At 38.0% G+C, this 23,784-nt stretch overlaps 1 protein-coding gene across 1 annotated transcript in view; it reads left to right on the top strand.

Moving 5' to 3' along the window:
- Positions 1 to 2,341: 2,341 nt before the first annotated feature.
- Positions 2,342 to 23,784, top strand: part of LOC117964568 (protein diaphanous homolog 1-like) — a 41,389-nt gene continuing 19,946 nt past the window's right edge. The window contains exons 1-9 of the mRNA XM_058996148.1: positions 2,342 to 2,464; positions 3,561 to 3,655; positions 6,228 to 6,329; positions 7,199 to 7,438; positions 7,812 to 7,941; positions 9,654 to 9,779; positions 13,721 to 13,884; positions 15,731 to 15,863; positions 22,655 to 22,744. Of these exons, the coding sequence (XP_058852131.1) occupies positions 3,647 to 3,655; positions 6,228 to 6,329; positions 7,199 to 7,438; positions 7,812 to 7,941; positions 9,654 to 9,779; positions 13,721 to 13,884; positions 15,731 to 15,863; positions 22,655 to 22,744 (994 nt within the window). The 5' untranslated portion in view covers positions 2,342 to 2,464; positions 3,561 to 3,646. The remainder of the gene's footprint in view (positions 2,465 to 3,560; positions 3,656 to 6,227; positions 6,330 to 7,198; positions 7,439 to 7,811; positions 7,942 to 9,653; positions 9,780 to 13,720; positions 13,885 to 15,730; positions 15,864 to 22,654; positions 22,745 to 23,784) is intronic.

The following is a 23,784-nucleotide window of genomic DNA, read 5'->3' as shown; positions in this document are numbered from 1 at the left end:
TCTGCATGGCTGAGTATCTTTCTTTTATTGCCAGCTCCTCTGAACTTAGCTATTCATTTCTTCTATCCTGTCTCCCCCCTCTTCCATGACCTTTGTGTGCACCGATGTGACGCTCCAGTATTGAACAGATTAAAGTGCATGAGCTGTATGGGGTTTCAATCTGCAGTTTGCAGGCAGTGCCTACTCAAATCTGAGGTCATCAGTTGGCATAAATGAAGGAGCAGCTGCTTGATGTAAGTTTTCAGCAGTTTTGCATCTGGTCTGGTTATGGAGGAATTAATTTGCCTTTAAAATAAATACTGCATATGAATAATACTGCTTGTGCCTGAAAACCCAGATCGCACGATTTAGAATTTGGGATGACCGTTTGCCTTTGCATTTGCTTGTTTTGGTTCCTAGCATAGTTAGATGTGTCCAGTTGCAGGAGTAACCATAGATTTCCGAGTTCCACACACAAAAAAACTGAAAACTAACTCCACTGAACACAACAGACCAGTTAACAGGGCCTAGTGGAGTTGTATGCCCCAGTATCATTTTGTATGAATTACTTCCACATTTGAAAATATTGTATGTAATTATAGTAGGGAAAAGCATGTTAGTGCTAAAACAGGTACAATGCAAGCAACTGAACATATGGTAAGCAATCACTTTTTTCCCTCGAGACAGTGAGACACAGAAACACCCTGTTATTATAGATAATCCTCTACCTTTATGTATCTAATAAAGAAAATAGGTTGATTAACTGATGTACAGTAAGCGTGTAATGTAATATCCCACACTTCATGGTGTCTGGATCTAAGAGTTCTTTGTTCCTTGTTAGAGCAGATGTTATCTGTTTTTCATTGACTTATGAATGGGCAGTATACATAACAATAACTGCATTGTTGCTAATTATCCAGACATTTTATTTCTGTACTCAAGGCAGTCTCATGAACTTATGAATAGTGTGAACTGTATTTGTTTCACACAACTGCTGAAACATTCTGCTTTGAACGGATTCATTGACTATTTGATCACAGAGCAGTGTATGCCCATTTGTTTGTTTTATTTCAATGTGTAAACTGTCCCTGGCTGAAAAAGGGTTAACTGATTCTGAGCATGTGTTCTTCTACAAAGATTGCTAATTTACTAAATGACCTGACTCCATCAATGTAATGCATTTATCCCATAAACATGATTACCAAAGACATGATGTCATATCCAGCCAATCGGGAACCGGGGTTATAAATGCAGTAAGGTAGGCCACCTCCCTGGAGACCCTCAGAGTGTGTAGGGCTGTAGAGGAGGGGGCACTCTTCAAGCAGCTTGTGTTCTTTATGTGGTGAGGGGGATATACAGTGTGAAATATTGACCTCGGCACATTACCTTGATTATGTGTTATAGAGACATTGGGGGGGGGGGCAGGCAGGTATTACTATCAATGTGTGGACAAAATTAGAGAAAATGTCCCCACAAAGATAGTACCAACGTTGTGGGGATGTCCCCACTTTGTAAAGCACATTTTAAGAACTAAATATGCCTTCCAAAATATATATATTTAGTTTGTTTTTGACTTTCACCCTGTGTGGAGTCTTGTCTGATTAGAGTTAGAAATTGTAAATAAAAAATATAGTGAGAGTCAATAAGAAGTCCCTACAAATATAGAAATGCAAACTTGTGTGTGTGTGTGTGTGTGTGTGTGTGTGTGTGTGAAAGTTCCCTTTATCACAGAGACATCGGTCAACCTTGTGCCAAAGCCCTCACAAGGGTTGATGTCTTTCATGTCAAAGAAAAGCACGGCTCCTGTGATGTCGGTTTGATTGAAATTGACAAATGTTTGGATGTTTGGGTTCTCATGATATATCCCTGCTAGGACTTTGAAAATATGTGGCACAAGAATGCAAAGGGTCAGGGCTTGAAGAAGTACCATCTCGGTGTGACCAGAACTATTATTTTCTGCGGATGTCTTATAGGGACTGTACTCCTCCAAAGCTTTATAAAGGTTGTATCTTGTGCAACCTTTACCTCTTAAATATAATACCTCAGCAAAAGCACCATATTAATGCACTGTACACGGCGAGAATGTGGCATGTTGTGTGTGTCACACACAGCTTGTGTATAGCACTAAATTATCCTAAAATTTCTAAAACACTAGAAGTCCTTTATAGTATGGTATTAAACAGAAATTCAAGCTTCTTAAAACCACTGTCTCTTTTAATGTTTAGAATATGTATATCTGAGAATACTAGCCCTGGGGCATTGAATGATTTTAAAAGATAAAAAATAAGTGTATTTCACACCCAGTTAATGTTCAGTCTTCCTTCCAGCAGTGTTGTCTGATCAATACCGTTTCTTTAATCCTCTTCTTTTTCTTTTTCTACTACAGTGAAAAAAGAACAGGATGGAACAGATGACAAGAAAACGGCTCAGAAGAAGAAGGTGAAAGAATTGAAAGTGCTGGATGGTAAAACTGCACAGAATCTGTGTAAGTATATCAGCCCCCTTTTCATGCCTTGCTGTGACCAGCAAGTAGCCCACACGATAACTCCCATATTACTTCAGATCAGTCTTTTGTAAAATATTAAATTGAGACAATTGTAAGGTATTCTTCTTTCTATTAAATAGTAAACAAACATCTGATCTGATAAGAAAAAAAGTGTAATTAAACAAATAAACAAACAAACACTACCACTACTATTACTACTACATGTATAATAATAATACTAATAATAACTGGGGACCGTCGTTAATGGGTGTCTATTCAGTGTTATTAGAGATCTGATATTAGGAGAAGTGGGTATGGTTTATTCTGTCAATAAGTTCTAGCTACATACTAAACAATTACCTGTCCCTGCTTCACAAGTCTCATTTTTAAGAGCAGTCAGGGTTAATTACTCTGTACAGGGACAAACATTGTAGAATAAAAAAGATTGAAATATAAACGTGTCAATTTTACTGGCTGTCTTTCTCTTTTATTACAGTAAGTTGTATACAGCATCCAACCAGATGTAAATGTGTGATTATATCTGAGACAGTTGCACATAAACAGTAGTAAACCTGAGTAACTGTCCTACAATACAATACAACAGCTTTAATATAACATAAATGCTGTGTTGTGATTATTTAAATGACATTTTCCATGGACTCATTCTATTCAATAAGGAACACAGAATGATGACTCATGAAGTATTTATTTAACGCTGTTTTACTTTCTATTACCCTATTTGCAGCTGTGGTACAGGGTGGTAAACTATTCTAGACACTGTCTTTCTGTAAAATGTAGGCACTGTAGGAGGTAAGGTTGTTAAATAAATTCACTCTGTCCAACTCTCTGATAGCTAGATATTGAGTTTGGTTTTCTATTAAGGCTGTAGGTTTTCCCCTTGAGGTCAGCCTCTAACCTTATAGCCAAGGAAAGCCATCTACTACTTCAGCACAGTGTTGCATATAACTGCATGTTAATACTTTTTACATTTAAGGGTCTTGGGTCCCTCAAAAATACTAGCTCATAGAACAAACTTCAAATAAAGAGAACTAGAATGTGTTATCACTTTGTATTGTACTGTATTTTCTCTCATCAGCTATCTTCTTGGGATCTTTCCGACTTCCATACGAGGAGATAAAGAACGTTATCCTCGAGGTCAACGAGAGCGTCCTCACTGAGTCTATGGTGCAGGTACTGCTTTACCATTTGTGTAATTGTGGCAAGCTTTAACTGTTGTTTTCCATTCTGGAGAGTCTTTATTCTAGCACTGCATATACACATCCTTAAAGAAACCCCAGAAGCAGAGTGTTCTTAAGAGTCTTTTTAATTTCCCACTCCCCAGAGCACAACTGACCTGTTTCCCCTCTACTTGTCTGATACTGTTTATACTGTAGAGCTGGAATCCTGCTGCATTCCCATCAACAATTAAAGAACCTGCAGCACTTGGCTGCAGTGTCACAGCAGTAAAGCAAATTGTTCCACCCCTGTGCTTTGTGTTGTTTTACTGTGGATTTAGATATTTTTAGGTACAAATCTTGCTGACTGCCAAAACATTCACCACACACGGCAGTACAGAAAAAAAACAAACACAGTAGCATGTCTCAGCTAAGGCTACAATCTTGGGTCCTGACCTTGAGCAAGTCATTTTTCCTACTGATGTTTTAGCTGCAGGGCCTTTCTGAAAAAGTGTTGTTTCTTCTGTAGGGTTATCTGTTTCCTGCAGAGCGACTGTACTTAAATTCCTTGAAAGACAAAGGCTATCTTTTTTTTTTTTTAAATGCATTCTTAGTTTCAAATATAACCATTATCTGTTTCCTGTATACAGTTTAAGGTTGCACATGAGATGACAATAAGTCTAAATAAGAAAACACAAAAGCACCACTCTCAGTTTTACATTAAGGTGATGATTGCAAATAACAGGTTGGTTTTGCAGACCCTGATTAGCACTAATTGTGGACTTTATCTAAGGTAATGTTAGAAAGTCCATTACTGTTTTTTTGGGATCTATGAAACCAGCCGTATATACAGACGTGCTCAAATTTGTTGGTACCCCTCCACAAAAAATGAAGAATGCACAATTTTCTCTGAAATAACTTGAAACTGACAAAAGTAATTGGCATCCACCATTGTTTATTCCATATTTAATAGAAATCAGACTTTGCTTTTGATTTTTTATTCAACATAATATTGTAAATAATAAAACAAATGAAAATGGCATGGACAAAAATGATGGGACCCCTAACCTAATATTTTGTTGCACAACCTTTAGAGGCAATCACTGCAATCAAACGTTTTCTGTAGCTCTCAATGAGACTTCTGCACCTGTTAACAGGTAGTTTGGCCCACTCTTCCTGAGCAAACTGCTCCAGCTGTCTCAAGTTTGATGGGTGCCTTCTCCAGACTGCAAGTTTCAGCTCTTTCCATAGATGTTCGATAGGATTCAGATCAGGACTCATAGGCCACTTCAGAATAGTCCAATGTTTTGTTCTTATCCATTCTTGGGTGCTTTTAGCTGTGTGTTTTGGGTCATTATCCTGTTGGAGGACCCATGACCTGCGACTGAGACAGAGCTTTCTGACACTGGGCAGTACGTTTCGCTCCAGAATGCCTTGATAGTCTTGAGATTTCATTGGGCCCTGCACAGATTCAAGGCACCCTGTGCCAGGCGCAGCAAAGCAGCCCCAAAACATAACCGAGCCTCCTCCATGTTTCACTGTAGGTATGGTGTTCTTTTCTTTGAAAGCTTCATTTTTTTGTCTGTGAACATAGAGCTGATGTGACTTGCCAAAAAGCTCCAGTTTTGACTCATCTGTCCAAAGGACATTCTCCCAGAAGGATTGTGGCTTGTCAATATGCATTTTAGCAAATTCCAGTCTGGCTTTTTTATGTTTTTCTGTCAAAAGTGGAGTCCTCCTGGGTCTTCTTCCATGGAGCCCACTTTCGCTCAAAAAGCGACGGATGGTGCGATCAGAAACTGACGTACCTTCACCTTGGAGTTCAGCTTGTATCTCTTTGGCAGTTATCCTTGGTTCTTTTTCTACCATTCGCACTATCCTTCTGTTCAATCTGGGGTCGATATTCCTCTTGCGGCCGCGCCCAGGGAGGTTGGCTACAGTTCCATGGACCTTAAACTTCTTAATAATATTTGCAACTGTTGTCACAGGAACATCAAGCTGCTTGGAGATGGTCTTGTAGCCTTTACCTTTACCATGCTTGTCTATTATTTTCTTTCTGATCTCCTCAGACAACTCTCTCCTTTGCTTTCTCTGGTCCATGTTCAGTGTGGTGCACGCAATTATACCAAACAGCACAGTGACTACTTTTCTCCATTTAAATAGGCTGAATGACTGATTACAAGATTGGAGACATGTGTGATACTAATTAAAGAAACTAATTAGTTTGAAATATCACTATAATCCAATTATTTATTATCTTTTCGGGGTACCAACAAATGTGTCCAGGCCATTTTAGAATATCTTTGTAGAATAAGCAATAATTCATCTCTTTTCACAGCTTCTTTGCTTTATTCTATGACATACCAAAGGCATGCAAGTATACATGATAAAATAGCTTTTAATTTCATCACTTTTCAGGAGGAATGAAGCATTATTTCAATGAGCTGTAAGGGTACCAACAAATTTGAGCACGTCTGTATGTCTTCACAATAGATGCCATTGAAAAAGTAATCAGAACCTCTTGTGAATGAAGTAGACTGGTGTACTAGGCTGCCTCAAACTCAAACTTGACTTTTTGTCACTCGCAGAACCTGGTTAAGCAGCTTCCAGAAGCAGAACAATTGAGTGTGTTGTCAGAAATGAAAGGGGAATATAATGATCTGGCTGAGCCTGAACAGTTTGGTGTTGTGGTGAGTTGAGACACACAAGTCTGTCCAGTATGTATTTAATAATTTCCATGTCAATGTAAGTCACAGTAATACAAAATAATGCCCACCAGATATTTCAAGCATCATTATCAATTTGTTTTTGGAACCACAGCTTTTGATCATATTTAGAAATGGGGGTTAAATCACTTTGTATTATAGCAACCTATAATTTAACACTAGCTAATGTAATGTGACCTCGTTTTCTGATACACTGCAATTTCAGATAGCTGTATTGCATCAATCAAGGCCTTTGGAGTTAAACACATTGTTTAATTTACAGAGTTACACCCAAATGCAAAGAGCACTGTGCACAGTACATCAAGTGAATCAAGGTTACAGAAAGAACTGATGCATTCAGTAGTCCATTCCCCATACTAATACTGAGGGTGTGGGATGGTCTGTGTGGGGGAGGGTTGTGTCGTTAACTCATTGCACGAGTTGCAAAACAATTCTGAATCATCCAATGTGTCATTAAATTGTGAGTTTTAACTACATTGTTTGTTAGCTTTGTCACCAGACACAAGTTATTGCATGTATTCTATAATCCCTCCCCAATATACACACCCAATTTTAGTTGTCTATTCTACAGTGATATTTGCTTATGTGTTCTGTATTTGCATTTTATTTTCACCCTGTGGAGATGAATAAACCCTGGCACAGGAATATAGTGAAGGCCAACGTACACCTATCTGTCAAATGTAAATTTGTAAATGCATCTTGAATACAAATTAAGTTTATACAATTGTGGGGGTATATGGATGAAATCTGTTCGTTGACCGGTATCTCACATATATCTAAAGAATCACTTACTGTTATGAAACTGTGCTGCTTTTCCCTTCCCTGTATCACAGATCAGCACTGTGCCAAAGCTTCATGTTCGTCTGAACGCCATCCTGTTCAAGCTGCAGTTTGAAGAGCAGATCAACAACATCAAGCCAGACATTGTGTCTGTGATTGCCGCCTGCGAGGAGCTGAGCCAGAGTGAGAACTTCTCCAAGTTACTGGAGCTCATCCTGCTGGTCGGGAACTTCATGAACGCGGGTTCAAGGAACGCCCGCGCCTTTGGCTTCAGCATCAGCTACCTCTGCAAAGTAAAAAAAAATAATAATAAACGGTTAATTTACAAATTATGGCTGAATTACTGTGGCATTTATAACAGCCACATAAAACAAAAAAATCTTTACACAACAATACCGTTTTAGAGACCGTTGAAGTTCACTTGAATAATACTATTGGCTAAACATTATGTACCCATATGGGTTTTAGGCACTGTGGTTTTTTTTTTCTGACTACAAACACTCAAGTCTGAAAATGTATGTCTGACACTTCAATTTCAAGTTATGCCCAAGTCCCAAGAGTTGAATGAAATACCAGACTTCAGGACATCCTGTTGTGCTTAAAGGTTTATTATGTAGTTTTTATTTTATTTATTTGTCTGATCTCGGTTTTTCCTTCCCTCCTCAGCTTCGAGACACCAAGTCTGCTGATCAGAAGATGACTCTCCTGCACTTCCTAGCTGAGATCTGTCAGGAGCAGCACCCAGAAGTGTTGCACTTCATAGATGAACTGACCCATGTGGACAAAGCAAGCCGAGGTATGAGTAACTAAGCTCTACTGTTAGAACTCAACTTGCAGACAGCTGATACCATAGCAACCAGGCTAGTAAACAGGGAAAGAATCTCCATTTTATAGTTCTTCTAGCACCAGTAGCTACAAACACAGTATTGTAAGTGAGGAAGGAATAAACCTTTCTAACAGTATTGTAGCGAGAAATAATTCCATAAATCTTACACATTTTGCACTTCCATTAGCCACATAAGTCTCAAATGTGCAGCTTTTAAAGAAACACATGTTGACATAGGTGCAGAAAGAGGGGCCGCGCTCTTTACCTGGTGCAGAAAGATGTGCCAATGTAAAACTGTACTACATTCTTTCGAACACATCAAACATTCTCTTTGAACCGTTGCTTTTGGGGTTAGGGTTAGGAATTAAGAACTGATTTAAATCCTAAATTCAGTAATCAAATTCTCTCAGCTGGCCTGTCGCTTAAAAGCCTGGCCCGTCTTTCTAAACCAATGCTAACATCTTCCTACCGGTAGGTTAAAGAAACTTCTTGGTTTTCTTGCCTTGTCTTTGAGGAAGTATGCTGCTGCTTTACTTCCTTGGTCATTTCATGTACTACTGGCTGAAGGCATGTTAGTCAACAGAGGAAGCAGCTGATTGGCTATTGACAGGAATTAAGCCAGTGAATGGGTGGGGATTTCGTTAATCTAGTGTAGTACCCAACATGTTTGAAAATGGAAATAAGCGTTTGCTTAAACATGTGTGTCTTTCAAAACTGTACATTTGAGAGCTGTGTAATGGGTGCGTGTGCATGGCAGAGAAAATGTATGTACTGTTCTGTTATTATTATTATTATTATTATTATTTATTTCTTAGCAGACGCCCTTATCCAGGGCGACTTACAATCGCAAGCAAATACAAATACATTCAAGTGTTACAATATAAGTCATACAATAAGAACAAGAAATACAATAATTCTCAAGTGTGACAAACCACAATTCAATAATACAGCAGATAATAGTGAAAGTTACATCAGGATATGATTAAGTAGTGATAGTTACATCAGGATATGATTAAGTACAAAATACTACAGATTAAACACTTGGGAGATTACAATATTCTGAGGTACAGGATTAAATGCAGTAAAATAGGGGGCAGATAAGAGCAAAATAAAGCATATTTAAATGAAGGGTGATAGTGTCCCAGGATACAACAGAGGAGTTCTACAGGTGCTGTTTGAAGAGGTGAGTCTTAAGGAGGCGCCGGAATGTGGTCAGGGACTGGGCAGTCCTGACATCTGTAGGAAGGTCGTTCCACCACTGCGGAGCAAGGGTGGAGAAGGAGCGGGCTCGGGAGGCAGGGGAGCGTAGCGGAGGTAGAGCCAGTCTTCTAGTGCAGGCGGAGCGGAGAGGTCGAGTGGGGGTGTAGGGAGAGATGAGGGTCTGGAGGTAGCTGGGTGCAGTCTGATCAAGGCATCTGTAGGCTAGTACAAGAGTCTTGAACTGGATGCGAGCGGTGATCGGGAGCCAGTGGAGCGAGCGGAGTAGTGGAGTAGCGTGGGCGAAGCGAGGTAGAGAGAACACCAGGCGAGCAGCAGAGTTCTGGATGAGCTGGAGCGGACGGGTGGCGGACGCAGGGAGGCCAATTGTTAGCTGCAATTACTTTGTTAGCTAGCTGTTTAGTTGAAATTTGTTATTTATTTTAAACAATTCTGAATGCTTGATCTTCAATGTATTCCTCCAGTTTCTGCTGAAACGCTACAGAAGAACGTAGACCAGATGTTAAAGCAGATTTCCAACTTGGAGAAAGATGTACAGGCATTCCCTCCAACCACCAACGAGAAAGACAAGTTTGTGGAGAAGATGGAAATATCCTTTTAAAAATGAAGTTTAAGATAACAACCATGCTAGTTCTGACCACAGAGTCCTTCACAAAGGAACACGTGAGGGACATGGCATTCTGTTGTTGTTAAGATGATGGTGTCAGCCCACTTTGCGTGCATCAATCAAGTAGACCACTTTTCACTTCATCTCCATAAAATATCATATGCTGTTTTGTGCTGAATCTGAAACAAGTTAAAGCCAGGATACAGAGAATCAAATGCAAATAACCAGCAAAGTGTGGTTGACTTTGTTGTAGTTAACAAAAAAAAACATCTAAATCAAATGGCTGTATGTAAGTTAGTGAATTTTAAAGCAGTTTGTAGTTTATTTTCTCTATCCTTTTTATTTATTTTTCTAAGGCTGATTAAGTCTACTGGGAATAAAAGCAAAAACTGCATTAGATAATTATCCCTGTTATCAGCACGGTCTGAAAGTCATTTTTCATTACAATGTACTTTTATTGATTAAAGGCACTCCTACAGTACATTCCTTTAAGTAATTTACAGCACCTTATAAACATCATCCATATTAATAAGACAGCATGAACACAAGTTTTGGTGATTGTGTCTGCACTGGATTAATTATATATTGTTTGTATACACATTTCTTGTGTTTTTTTTTAGATACAGTGGTATTATTAGTTAATCTTATATGATGTCCTTGAGCTTGGGTAGCCAATATATGTTTTAAATGTTAAACCACCAGGAAATGTAGTTAAAAACTTAGTATAACTATACCCTGCATGAAGGCCAATATATGTGTTTGTTTCATGTTAATTAGTGACAGACCAATTAAACAGAGAGGTTATTGATGGTGTCACGGTGCAGCAGTTAACAAGGATTTCATTTGTGGTGGTGTTCCAATTTTCTCATTAATTTGAGCCATATTATTATTAATACACATAGGGGCTGATGTAAGGATAGGCACAGTGCAAAAAATAGCAGCTGCAAAATCCAAATTGCCAAGCAGCCAGGCAATTATTTTGCACTGCGGCCTATGTAAGCTTATGAGCAATGCAAATTACTCAACACGCACAAATAATGAGCTGCAATCATGATCATGAGGGTTGCAACAAGCGCCACCTGTGCATCGGGCTGTTTAGCGGCCGCACTTACAGCTGAGTTAGGAGTACAGAGAGCAGTAGATGCTGTATATGATTTGTGGAGCACTAAAATCAAACCAAATAAAATATTTCATAGGAAGGGCAGTAAAGTCCTCTTGGCGCACAGATAGCGGGTGCAGAACGCCAGGTGAAGAACATACGTCTTTACATACGTTGCATTTTTAGTGACCACTAAAGTCCCACTTTACGCCAGCTAAACATGTTATTTGGCAGCTGCAAATAACTTTTCACTTATCCTTACATCGGCTCTAATAAAATATTAAACATGGGGTTCTATTTTACCTGAACTATGGCAAATCTAAATCACAGTTTTAGATAAATTCAGTAGACTTCAGTATCTTAAAACAATGCTATATTCCACCGCCGTTCATGAGAAAGACACAAGCCTTGAATCAATTATATTGATTGGATTTTCTGCAGACCTCAAGAACTATGTCATGGATATTATTAAACAAGGGGCATGATCATTTTTAAATTAGCTCAAAAAATCTGCCTTTTCTTCATTTCTGTATGAAGAATATGTTGCAGTGAACGCAGGCTGTCAAACTAAATTCATAAATACTGGCTGGCTTTCCATATTAAATAGCATAAGAACAGAAAGGAAAAAAAAAAAGTTAAGAATGCCTCATCTGTCACCTGGTAGAAGCGCAGCCGCGTGGTGCGCAGGGCGAGTCATACAGCGTAGGTTCATGTCCTGGCTGTGTGAAGTAGGCCGGTCTTCGCTGGGGACTCCAGTGGGTGCATCACAGTGGCCCAGGCATTCCCGTGGGTTAGGGAGGCAAAACCGGCAGGGACTGTTTCTCCTCATCGCTCTACAGCGAACCCTGCTAGCCAGGCGCCCAGTGCGCTCAGAGCGGACACCTGCAGAGCTGGCCTTTGTCCTCCAAAGGTCGGTAGCTCGCTGACATCCGCTCTCGAGTTCCTGGGTGAAAAAGGAATCTGGCCTGGTCGTGGGATCGGAGGACACCCACTGAATCTTTGGGTCTCCTGAACCATATGGGGAATTGCTGCAGTGAGGAGAATTGGGAATTCCAAATTGGGAGAAAATGGGGAGAGTGCCTCATCGATTCATTGAGTGAGATATTAATCTCTGGTATAAATTAACTGCACTACTGGCTGAAGATAAAACGTAACTCATTTTTCAACTTCTTTTGAAACAGTTTGTAAAAGGAGAAGAAAAAAGGTATTCCAACTCATGTGTCCTGCTGCTATCTTATTCATTTGTGATATTATATATCCTGGAGCATTTCATGTATCCAGAGATAAGTTTTAATATGATAGATTCGAGATAGATTGTACCACATTGTCTCATTCTGCTTTGTAAACTGTGTGTGATGTGGCTTTCTGGAGATAATGAATCACCCTTTTTTTTCATGTCCAGCTATTTATGGACAATGGGGAGAGAACATTTGAATATCTAATATATTGTAGTCACCAGCCTTTTTAAATTGAAACATACCCTGATTTACAATAACAGAAGGTAGGGGCCGCAGTAAAGATTAGACAAGTGAATCGCAGGCTTGTGGGCGTCATTTGTTTGCTTTATTGTTACAAGAAACAGGATTTCTGCATTTCTGCCAGAACATTTTGGTTTATAATTGCAACTGTTAAAGTGTGCGTCGCTTCCAATTGTATTGTATTTTTCTTTAATGTACAAGTCTGTGTAAGGTGCGTTACATATAAAAGCTACTCTTCAGTTCCAGTTGCCTGCCATAAATGTATGTGACACAGGTTATTAGCTAAAGTGTCCAACCCCTGTCTTTTGGCTACAGTTTTTTTCTGTTTTTTTTTTATTTTTTTATTTCTGACAATATACTGCTGTGCACTAGATAGTTCTGGAGTTACTGAACTAATATAAAACACTGTCTTACTTGGCCTATTTGATTAATTCCAGTACAAACAAAGACAATTACGTTTGAAGCTACCTTCTCTTTAATTAAGGTTAATAACACTAAGGGGTAAATGTCTTTGCACAGAGGCCAGGCTGTTTCAGATTAAATAAATGTTAATTAGCCTGTTCGCTACAGAATACAAAGGATATGTTGCTCTTGTCATACCAAAGCTCCATGAGAGACCCAAGTAGTAACTAATGATCTGTTTTGAATTGGTCTTGCTGTAGGGGCAGAATACTGAATCAATTGTAGCATACCGGCATTTCAGCTGTTCCAATTAACATTTTGAGTACCGGATCAGACACAGTATTTTGCTTTAGACACAGTAATTTGCTTTAAAAATGTCCATTATGTCCTCAAGACTTAGCAGGTGCCCTCCTGTGGGAAAGTATTTTAAACAGTGTTGAATCAGCAGAACTAGTCTGGCAAAACAGGAAGTCTGTTGAACATATCTACCTCTCCCACTGTTTACAGTATTTTCACCTTTGGATTTCAGGGGGTAAAACCTGACCTCCTTGCTCACATGTGAGGTAATTGCTGTTTGTTTCCTTGGTAAATGTAGTGAAGTTACCAAAATATATAGGAATATATTGTGTCAGTTTACTGTAGGTAACAAAAAATCTTTGAAAACGATAAGGTCAACAAACATGTTTACGAAAAATAAAAACTTAATATAACTTGAGATTCTAGTACAGCATCGCTAAGATACAAATCAATACAACCTCTCTCAAATATACTATAGAACTGTACTTTTTTTTCTTTATTTTTTTCATGCTTTAAATTGCAGTTGCATATTCAATTCTGTGTGAAAGTACTGTTTAAAAACTTGGTTAAACACCTCTTTTCCCCCCAAAGTGGTGAAATCTGTCTGGTTGAGTCTGCTCTTTATTCCCTTAACCCTGGGTCTGCACAGTTTTGTCAAGACTGCCCGAGAGCAGTATGAGAAGCTGGCCCTCATGTACAACAACATGGAGAAGCAATATGAGGACCTGGGGGCCTACTTTGTCTTTAACCCCAAAAAGATATCTGTGGAGGAGTTCTTCGGGGACCTCAGCAACTTCAAAAGCATGTTCCAGGTGAGTGGAAAACTATAAACATTTCCTGTTCATTACCTTAGAGGAATATACAGTAACCTGCATACAGTCATGAAAGCTAACTTAGAATGCACTTCGGTTCCTCCGAGAAACAGGATGCCGTAGATTGTGATAGAAATGATCTCATGATTAAAGAACAGACAAATAAATAACCTAAACCAACTGAATCGGCACACACTGTTTTAAAAGAGCAGATGCTCAGGAGTACTGACCAATGAAGCAGATGAATTTCCGCAAAGTAGCCTGGAATATTAAAACATTAAATCGGTTAGCTGTGATACTTTGATAACGGCCAGGTAATCAAGTGAAGAAACTGAGCAGTTGCCGACTCTGGGCTTAAATACAATGGAATCTTTAACTGTACTGGCTTGACACTTTATCACCAAGTGAAGGGACACTATACACTGTAGCTCCTAGTTCATCCTCCACTGATCATACCACAGTGGATTGTAGAGTAAGATGTCTAATCATAAACTCAGTCAAGGGAACAGATGCAGTTAACCATACTTGAGAATAGAACAGACTGTGTCTTGTCCTAAATTTTGAATATTTTCCAGAGAGCACAAACAATATTCTATTCTCTAGTACATGAACACAGATACCTGTACCACAACTCTTATCATAGTCTGGAAGTGACAGCCAATTAAGATATGCAGCACTACTGTATATCTTGTACCATGATTTGATCTCACGCATGCTAATCTAAAACTAACAAAACTGCTCCCTTGTGTCCTTCAAATAACCATAATTGTAATTGTACTGATGGAAGTTTAATGCTAAAATCTAGGCTGCATCTTAGCAAAACATCCTTTGGTTATGCATCCACTGAATTGTGAAATAATATTCCCAATGGGAGCAGGAAGTCTTTGTTTTTCACAGTGACCGCTTTATCAATCTTCATGCACTTCAATGACCTCTATTCAAATGTTGAGATGTGTAGGTTAAGTATCTATATCATTTACTAATTTACTAATTTACTATAATGGTTTATATTTTAATGTTTGCATGTTATTTTTTTTTTGTGTGTGTGCATTGTAAGTGTTAGTTTAATACCATTTGAAACATTTCAGGAACCAAACTAATCCAAGCACATGTTTCTCTTTCTTAATAGTAGTTTGGGAAATACCAATATCAGCAAATGTTTAATTAGAGGTACAAAATAAAGGTGTCATTTGTATTTATGAAAAAACATTTTTTTTTTTATTATACTAAAACACAGAAAAATGCAATTATCTATAAACTAGTATATGCAACCTTATCAATAATGTTCTAGAGGAACCATGTACCCAGGGACAGGCTTTACAACCAAAGCATTATAACATTTGAGAGATTTCACCCTTTAATAATATAATATAATAATAGTATCTATTTTTATATAGCGCCTTTCATAATGGACCACCATCACAAAGTGCTTTACAGAGGTAGGCTGTGAACTGTGCATTATATGCAGAGTCACTTACAATAGGACATTGATTTAACATCTCATCCGCAGGATGGAGCACAAGGAGGTTAAGTGACTTGCTCACGGTCACACAGTGAGTCAGTCAGTGGACTTTAACATGGACTTTTACTCAGCAGGGTAGTAGTTCTGATATCATCTTTTTTTTAAGCAGTCCACTTCAGGTGGCTATAGGCTATTCATTTTCCATTTCAAGTCATTTAAATAAATACATACACAGGTATACGCATCATGCAATTGCAGATACATTACAACTATTGCAGATGCCACTAATAAAAGGCCTAGCTCCAAGTGATTCCCTGGTTATGAGGCGCTCGATCAAGGCAATCTCAACCATTGCCCAGTTTTGCTTTTGTTTGTCATCTTCAGCAAGCGGTGAAGGAGAACCAGAAAAGGAAGGAGGCAGAGGAGAAAATCCGCAAGGCAAAACTGGCGAGGGAGAAAGCAGAGAGGGAGAAAGAAGAGAAACAGAAGAGGAACCAACTCATCGACATTAATGCAGGTAAGAGGGAATCCTTTACCTAGGGAAAGAAACATGTCACCTGTTCAAAACACCAGAACTGCTTTGTGGTGTTCTTACAATTCTACAATGATCAAAAATACAATAACAGACAACATACCACAGAAAAGTTAACATAGACTCAGTGAGGGTGCTAACGTGAACAAAACACTTGGCTCAGTATAAATGCTTGCAATCTCAGAGTTCCATGATCAAGCTGTTCACAAATTTGATGAGACACTCTTTAATTCTAAGTTTGTGAGTCAAGAATTATGGAGTGATTCAGGAACACTCTTAAATGATTAACTGATTCACTTGCCCCATGGTAAGCTGTAAGAAACGTGACAGCTAACAGAAGGCTCATGGTTGCTTGGCTGACAGCACAGTGATCTCTCTTTGGGACTGAAAGTAGCCTGCCAGGATAATAGTAACCCCTGTAGAGCAATGAACTGCTGCACATGCTGTGCGAAGGAGATTATATGAGTCCCAGCTACTGACATTTTAAGGTTGTGTTCCTCCTGTTTTAGCTTCATAACTTTGCCACTTGAATCTATCATGTCCAGAAGGTTATTGTGGCATAGCAGTTCCTTCCCCTCATCATAAAGTTCAGAAGCATAAAGGGACCTCTCTCTTTACTTAAGATGTCCACTTGCAATCAGATATTTTTAATGTTTTAATTGTCAGGATTGTTTGTACTATAAAGGTTACTGCTGGTGGTGTTTTGATATCAGTTATGTTTCAAATGTAGTGAATAGAAAGGGAAGGATTAAATAATTAATAGTTTTTCCTAAAAAGTTATACAAAAAAAAATATCTTATGAGTACTGAACTACCTTCTTCTCCCAAGTAGAGGGCGCTCAGAGTTCAGATTACAGTATATTGGTCTGTCGATCTGTGCTGTATTGTAGTGTACTCTGTGAAAAAGGGCTTCAAAATAGAAAAAAATAGCTCCCTTGCCTACAATCTATAACATTCCCCCCGGGAGCAAAGGATAAAAGCATTTCCCTTGGTTGTCTAGCTTCACCTGCCACTCTGAATTGCTTCAGTATCTTTTGAGTTAGTGAGCTAGCTTAAAAAGATTACACTTGTGGCTGCTCTGAATTGATTAATCCACTTTTTAATCAGCATAGATGGGATTCACACAGATATGAGTAGAAGTGACTGTATATGTGTGTTGGTGGTAGTTTTAAATCAAGCTACTGTTATGTATACATTGCACTTTCTTTACCCTGAAGTTTAATATTATGTATCTATTCCTGCTTTGTGCTGCCTCATCCATGTTATATATTTTGTATTAGTACTTAATTAAAATAAATCCCCAACTTGTGTAAATGTTAACCTGTTGTAAATACACATAAAAACTTGTTTAATCATTTTGTCAAAAGCTGTGAGTAATGCCTTACTAGTAGTCAGATAATGTTGGTACACTTAGGCTTAATATGGTAAATAGAGTAATGTTTCTTAAAGGGCAAGTGTACATTGTTCAGTTCCCAAGTAAAGAGTCACTGCATCCCATCCTGTCTGATTGTGTAATCGTCCTTGTGTGTCACAGCTGCTGTGTTGTTTTCTGCAAGCATCCTGCCTTCTGCCTTCCTTCCACTCCTTTCACCTCCACACTGCCCCCCCCCCCCCCCCCCCCCTTCTGTTTGAAACATATTATATATTCATTTCATTAAAAAGAAAGGCCTACATCTGTAAAATCAGGAAAGAAAATAGCAAAGGGATTTATTTGTGTTGGAACTAACCGCAGGTAGTTAACACTGCCAGGTAGCACCCTCAAAAACTTGCAATTGTAACTACTAGCAGCTCTAGTATTAGCCAAGCAAGTCTCAATAATGAAGATTTAAACCCCTACTCTATGTACCAATTTATAGTACAGTACTTAACTTACACTGTACTTTACCTGCAGGGTAAAACCGCTCCTTAAAAGGAAAGCTGCTGATTTAATTCATGTGAACCACTAAGATAAATACTTTTTTAGAAAAAAAAAAAAAAAAGTACTCTGTGTCATAACATGACCAACTGTATGTATTTCTTTATTAAGTTTCCTCATTCATCTTTGCCATTCTGATACCCCACGGCCACCTTCCTTTCAGTAGTTGCTATTTTTAGATTCTGTTTCTGCCGGAAACTCTCTACTGCAGCAAAAGAAGGACATTGTACCCTCCACATCTGCTTTAAATCACAAACCACCTGATTGCTCGGTTACCCTGGCTCTCCTTTGTGAAATGTATCTGTTTTGAATAATTCCCTTTCCTGCAGAGATCTGTGTAGCCAGGCACCAGGGAATAACAGGATGCCAATGTTACTTATTCTTTTATAAAATACCTAATTTATAAGTTTACTTCAGGGCTGACTGTGTGCCTCCCTTGTAAGGGCTACAAACTCAGTTTATTTGTTACATTTCAGAATTTGATGTGCCAGTTGGCATCAGTTTTCGTCATCCACAAATAGAAAGCCTGTTTTTTGTCAGCAGCACAGTCAGGGTTGTTTTTCTTTCTTTCTTTCTTTCTTTCCTTTTTTTTTTTTTTTGGTACTTTCCAGAATCCCTGCTTACTTCTATTAATCTTTATGATGTGTATATATGTGTGTGTGTGTATATATATATATATATATATATATATATATATATATATATATATATATATATATATATATATATATATAATTAAAACATTGTTGCTATGAGTCAAGCTGTGTGTCTTGTTACTATGAGTCAAGCTGTGTGTCATCTTCTGTTCCACCCAATTTTCTTTTTGTTGTCTCTTGTTTTGGATTTGTTTTTTCTCTGCTGGCATTTTAAAGTGTTCCCTCATTAACTGGCATGGGATACACAGTATATAACCACAGTTAATATGCATGTTTGCAGATATGTGCCGAGATGAGCACATTTGTAATGTTATTATTTAAGAAGTTGCTGATTTAGGTTTAAACAGAAGTGTGATTTAAGGGTAGCTGATTGAATTACAAACCAAGACAAAAGGCATGCAATCATTTGGCTGTGTTTTATTTTATTATACCAGTCCAGTATTTCTTGGAAATTGTATAGTCAAAAAGTTGAAATTACAACTCATTTAGCCCACACCACCATTTGCATAAGGTAAACAAATGAGAGAAAAAACATAGTTTGTATTATTTATATGTAGGTCACAAGTAGTTCTATTTTTTGGCCAGAAGATGTCAGTGTTGTCAACAAGTGAGGCAAAGGAAAACAGTGACAGATGTGCTAATGTGATTACATAGATTGTACTTCCAACATAGGCTGTTACCATGGCATCCAGGATGTGAAAGGCTTTGTACTAAAATACAATTAACTCTTTCATTCCTGGAGAGAAACACATCACTAGGTCACTAGACCTTTAATATTGGATAATCTAGGATTGACACATTGAAAAGATTGAAAAGCGGAACAGATAACACTAAACAATAGTTATTTATCTAGACAATATACACTAAACACTAAACATATTTACACTAAATAATATTTATCTAGTTTGTTTTATTGAATTGCAATGATTTTTTAAGCTGTCAAGGTCTATATGTTAGAAATGTACAGTAGAATGTTACATTACAATTAAATAATATAAAGTTATTTGATATACTTATAAATATATATTTTGTTATTAAAAAATATAGAAACAAAGTGTTTTGATAGAAAAGGGAAAAATGCAGTTGTGCTATGGGTTAAAATGTTTCTACGTGTTGGTTAGAACTAGATAAACCAGGCTAGATAAAATCACGGTGTTACGTCAGCCGAATGTGAATGAAAAGTAAAATGTTTACAAGGGAGCATTAACTTCACTTTTCTGCCAGAGTGTGGCGTATTTGAGCCATCTTGTGATTTTTGCTCCCTTGGCTTGGTGTTACATGGCCCCAGCTGTTACATGTTACCGTGACTGGAATGAGATTGTTTGTGGGGAGGATGGGCAGAGTTCTACGCAAGCTAATCTCTTGAGATGCCAGGAAACCTTTAACCTTTTCTATGTAGAGTAAAGTAATCAATTCCATCTGCCAGTCTCTCTCTCTCTTTGTGTTGAGCTCTAAACCTTGCAGTATAATTGCACAAATGTACACAGGCATAACACAAATGTTATTCATTTTAAATATGTTACCTATTAGAACATGTTGATTCTCTCAGAACTGAATATTGATGTTGGTCCTTCAGTTTATTCATATTCACAATTATTTTCACTACTTAGTTGCAAGGTTAATGTTTTGATCATTTGTCCTACTGCATATTTGGCATTTTTTGTAGATAAGTCTGAGGGTTTTTTTTTTTTTTTTTTTTTTTTCCTTTATCTCCTGGTGCAGTCTGTCAAAGCTGCTCTGAGAATTCACTCCAGGGGCAGGGAGCAATTTGGCACAGAAAAATTAAAGGATTATATATAATTGCTGCAGTATTTTAATAGGAGCCGTGCATTTAATATCACAACAGCTGTCTCCTCGTGTTCCTGTTTTGCTTTATAGTGTAACACTGTATTCCTGTATGTGTAATTCCGGTAATTACACAGTTTGTCTCGTGCATGTCTCCCTCACGCACACATACACTACTGCCCTTTATTTTTTGCTTGTTTATATTTTTGCAAGTGAAAGGAATTTTGTTTACGATTCATCCTAGAAGTCTGTCTGAATTATCTTCAAAGGCAGTATGTTTACTTCTCGAGAGACGTGTTTTCAAATCCTAATCTGTCTGCATTGAATCCATTCTATTCTGTGTAGCAGAGTCTCTTCATCTCCTTCTCCTCCTCCTCCTCCTCCTCCTCCTCCTCCTCCTCCAATCCCCTCCAGCTAAGAGTGAGTGAGCGATGTGAGTCCCATTTCAAACTGGGTCACTGCTCATCTGGGTTAATGTGAGCTTCCCTGCACTGCTGAAAACTGACTTTCCCTGTCAAAGCAGCAGAACCCCCCACTTGCATGAATATATATATATATATATATATATATATATATATATATATATATATATATATATATATATATATATATATGTGTGTGTGTGTGTGTGTGTGTGTGTGTGTGTGTGTGTGTGTGTAAATAACATTATTATTATTGTTCCATTTCTTTTTTTGCTTGCAGTGAATCAGATTAAGAGCATGCATTAAAACGATCCCTCTGCTTTTCAGACCTGCTTTCTTGGGGTCAGGTAGCAGTGGATATTCTGTCAAGTTGCATTAGTCACAGATGCAGTGTTTGCATACAGGCAGTGTCCAGAGAGAGAAAGAAAAACAAGGTGTTGGCTGTTCTAAGGGAGAAGGGTTTAAGAATAGATGCTTTAGTTGGATCAAAGTCCTACAGTACCATGTTGGATACCCAGCAGTGCTACTGTATGTCACCCTCAGGGCGTTTCGGTCTATGAAAAACTATATTGCCTCGCCATGTATGTGGGACTCCTGCTAAATCTTTTTAATATTTGTATTTGTCATACTTTCTTTTGTCTGGTGATACAATAAAAGGTGCACAAGTCGCAAACCAATGCATAATTGGTTTGATTCCTGCTGTTTCCCTTTTTTATTTACCTTCAATGGTACCTCTGTGTTCCTTAGGCTGTTTGAAAATGTCATGACATTGGCCAAATTACTTTTATAGCCCCTGCTGAGTGAAATGTTTTACCAATGGAGTGAAGCAATCAGTTTAAGCCTTGAGTGTTGAGACCAAACCAAATTATGTAAATGTTTAAATGACGTTCTATGTAAGTGAAACTGCGGGTGCTTCTGGCCCCTGGTAAAAAATTATTTTAATAAATAGATAATACATTAAATAAACAAGACCATTAATCAGCCCATGCATTACCCCCTGTCGCCACTATAGTTCAAAACAAACACCAGACTCAAGTTTCACCAGCCAGACATAACTATTTACCCAAGAGTGTTAAAACAGGAAATCCAAAGTATCATGTTCAATTCATGGCAACTGGGATACTGTTTTCACTGAGTGTGCAGCACATTGTGTTTAGGAAAGACTAAAAAGGGTTTGAACATACTGTAGTCTTGCCCTGCCACGTTTCACTTTTTTTTTAAGTTCATAAACCTCAGATTCAGTATCATTTAATGTACTTTTCTATCTTCTTTACATATCATTTCCTTGCCATCATCTGCAATGTTGTAAATAGAAATGATGACTTACAATTGTTATAATAATGCCAGCTTCTGGAAAGGTGACTTTGAACTGCTTGTCAGGAAACTGATACTGTAATACTGCCTTCCTGCAGATGTTCAGAGAGTTTAAACTGCATTTTAAAAAAACTGCAGAGCACTATAGAATTGAATATTCATTCCCCTGTGATTTAATTAGCTATGATTTCAGAGTTCTGTCAATAACCTAATGGCACGGATAGAATAGAAAAGTGCATTGATTCATTTAAAATACCAGTAGAAGCAAAATTCAGCTGCATTGTAAAATCTGGTCTCACATTTCTTCCCCCTAGAAAATCACAGAAATAACTATTTACTGTGATCTTTCTTTACTTTGATTATTGCACAGCAATAGCATTTTGCCATAACTAGTGGTCGTAATGAGTGAAATTATGTATAATTCCAATTCCGTTTAATTTATGTATATTTGAGTTTTGATTTTTTTTTTTTTACATTAACATTATGCCTTTAGAACTAGTCAATGTTCCATTCTTATTGTCATGGAAACTGAAAGTAAAGGAGTTTTATTGACAACAACACTATCAGACAGAATGGAAATGAATTGTAACCATGAAAATACTGTATTACAGGTTGCCTTTGACCCCTTAAATGAACAGTATGCCTGAACACTTTTCTTGACATTTTATTTTTTGCTTCTCTACAGAGGGTGATGAAACTGGAATTATGGATGGCCTGATGGAAGCCTTGCAGTCAGGTGCCGCCTTTAGGAGAAAGAGGGGCCCTAGGCAGGCGGGTAAGTGTCTTTCATTCTAACTGCAGAACCAGCAGTCTGGGGTGCTATACGCTCACAGAAGCAGTGGGTCTGAGAGAAGCTCACATCATGCATTGGTGAAAGAACGGTATCTACAAGGACTGCATTCAACAGTTTGAGACCTGAACCTTCTGCTATATTCTGTATGTTTTCTAATTTTTAAATACAAAGTTTATTTTCAACAGTACTTTTATGGTCCAGGACTAATTTAGAGCAATCATTCAAAGCCATGGTGTTCAGCCATATCATAAAATGAACAACAGTTTAAAGTAATTGGGTTGCGTCAGAATCTGAGAAGGCCTGGAAGTACATGTAGACCTCTCAGGCCATGCCGATTGATCTATTGGAGTTTGTATCTCAGGTCACGTACTGATAAAGGACTTGTGTCATCGATTCTTTTGCCCAGGGGAGGTAAAGTGGAGTGTTTGTTCTAGTTCTGTATCGGAATATATAGGACTCATCCTACTCCGCTACATTAATAACAGTGATGTCCTTATTTTATCTCGCCACTGCCACTGATCTATATACCCCATTCTTGTTGGACCTAATTAGCTTTTTATAAATATGCAGATTAAAGATTAGTTTCTCTACTCTCTGCCACTGCTCATCAGTGTGCCACTTTGCACTGGAAACAGTCATACATTTCAGGATGAGACAGGAACCTTTTGATCTGACAAATGTGCACAATGTTTAGCCGTCTGCTCCTTCCAGCCTATAGAGTAGACATTCAGTAGTCTTTGCTAACGGATGCATACAAATTGAATTAAAGCATTTAACTAAGCATTTAATTAAGGTTTTTCAAGCATATTGATCAATCTAACAGAAATATACTAGAAGGGGAAGTTATTAACATTGCACCTATATCCCTTAGCAACAATAATAAAGGTATATTCTCGCTGAAGCGATTTGTTTATGAGCTTAGAGAAAATATACAATAACCACAGCATTTTTCATCTACTTACTAGATGATAAATGGACATATGCAGTTCTGAAAGCTTGTGTACATTTTGTGTGTGAAGCCT

The sequence above is a fragment of the Acipenser ruthenus genome, chromosome 22, assembly GCF_902713425.1.
Source record: "Acipenser ruthenus chromosome 22, fAciRut3.2 maternal haplotype, whole genome shotgun sequence".
Taxonomy (NCBI): Eukaryota; Metazoa; Chordata; class Actinopteri; order Acipenseriformes; family Acipenseridae; genus Acipenser; species Acipenser ruthenus.
The sequence above is the reverse complement of the archived record's forward strand: the minus strand, read 5'-3'. Positions and strand labels throughout refer to the sequence as shown.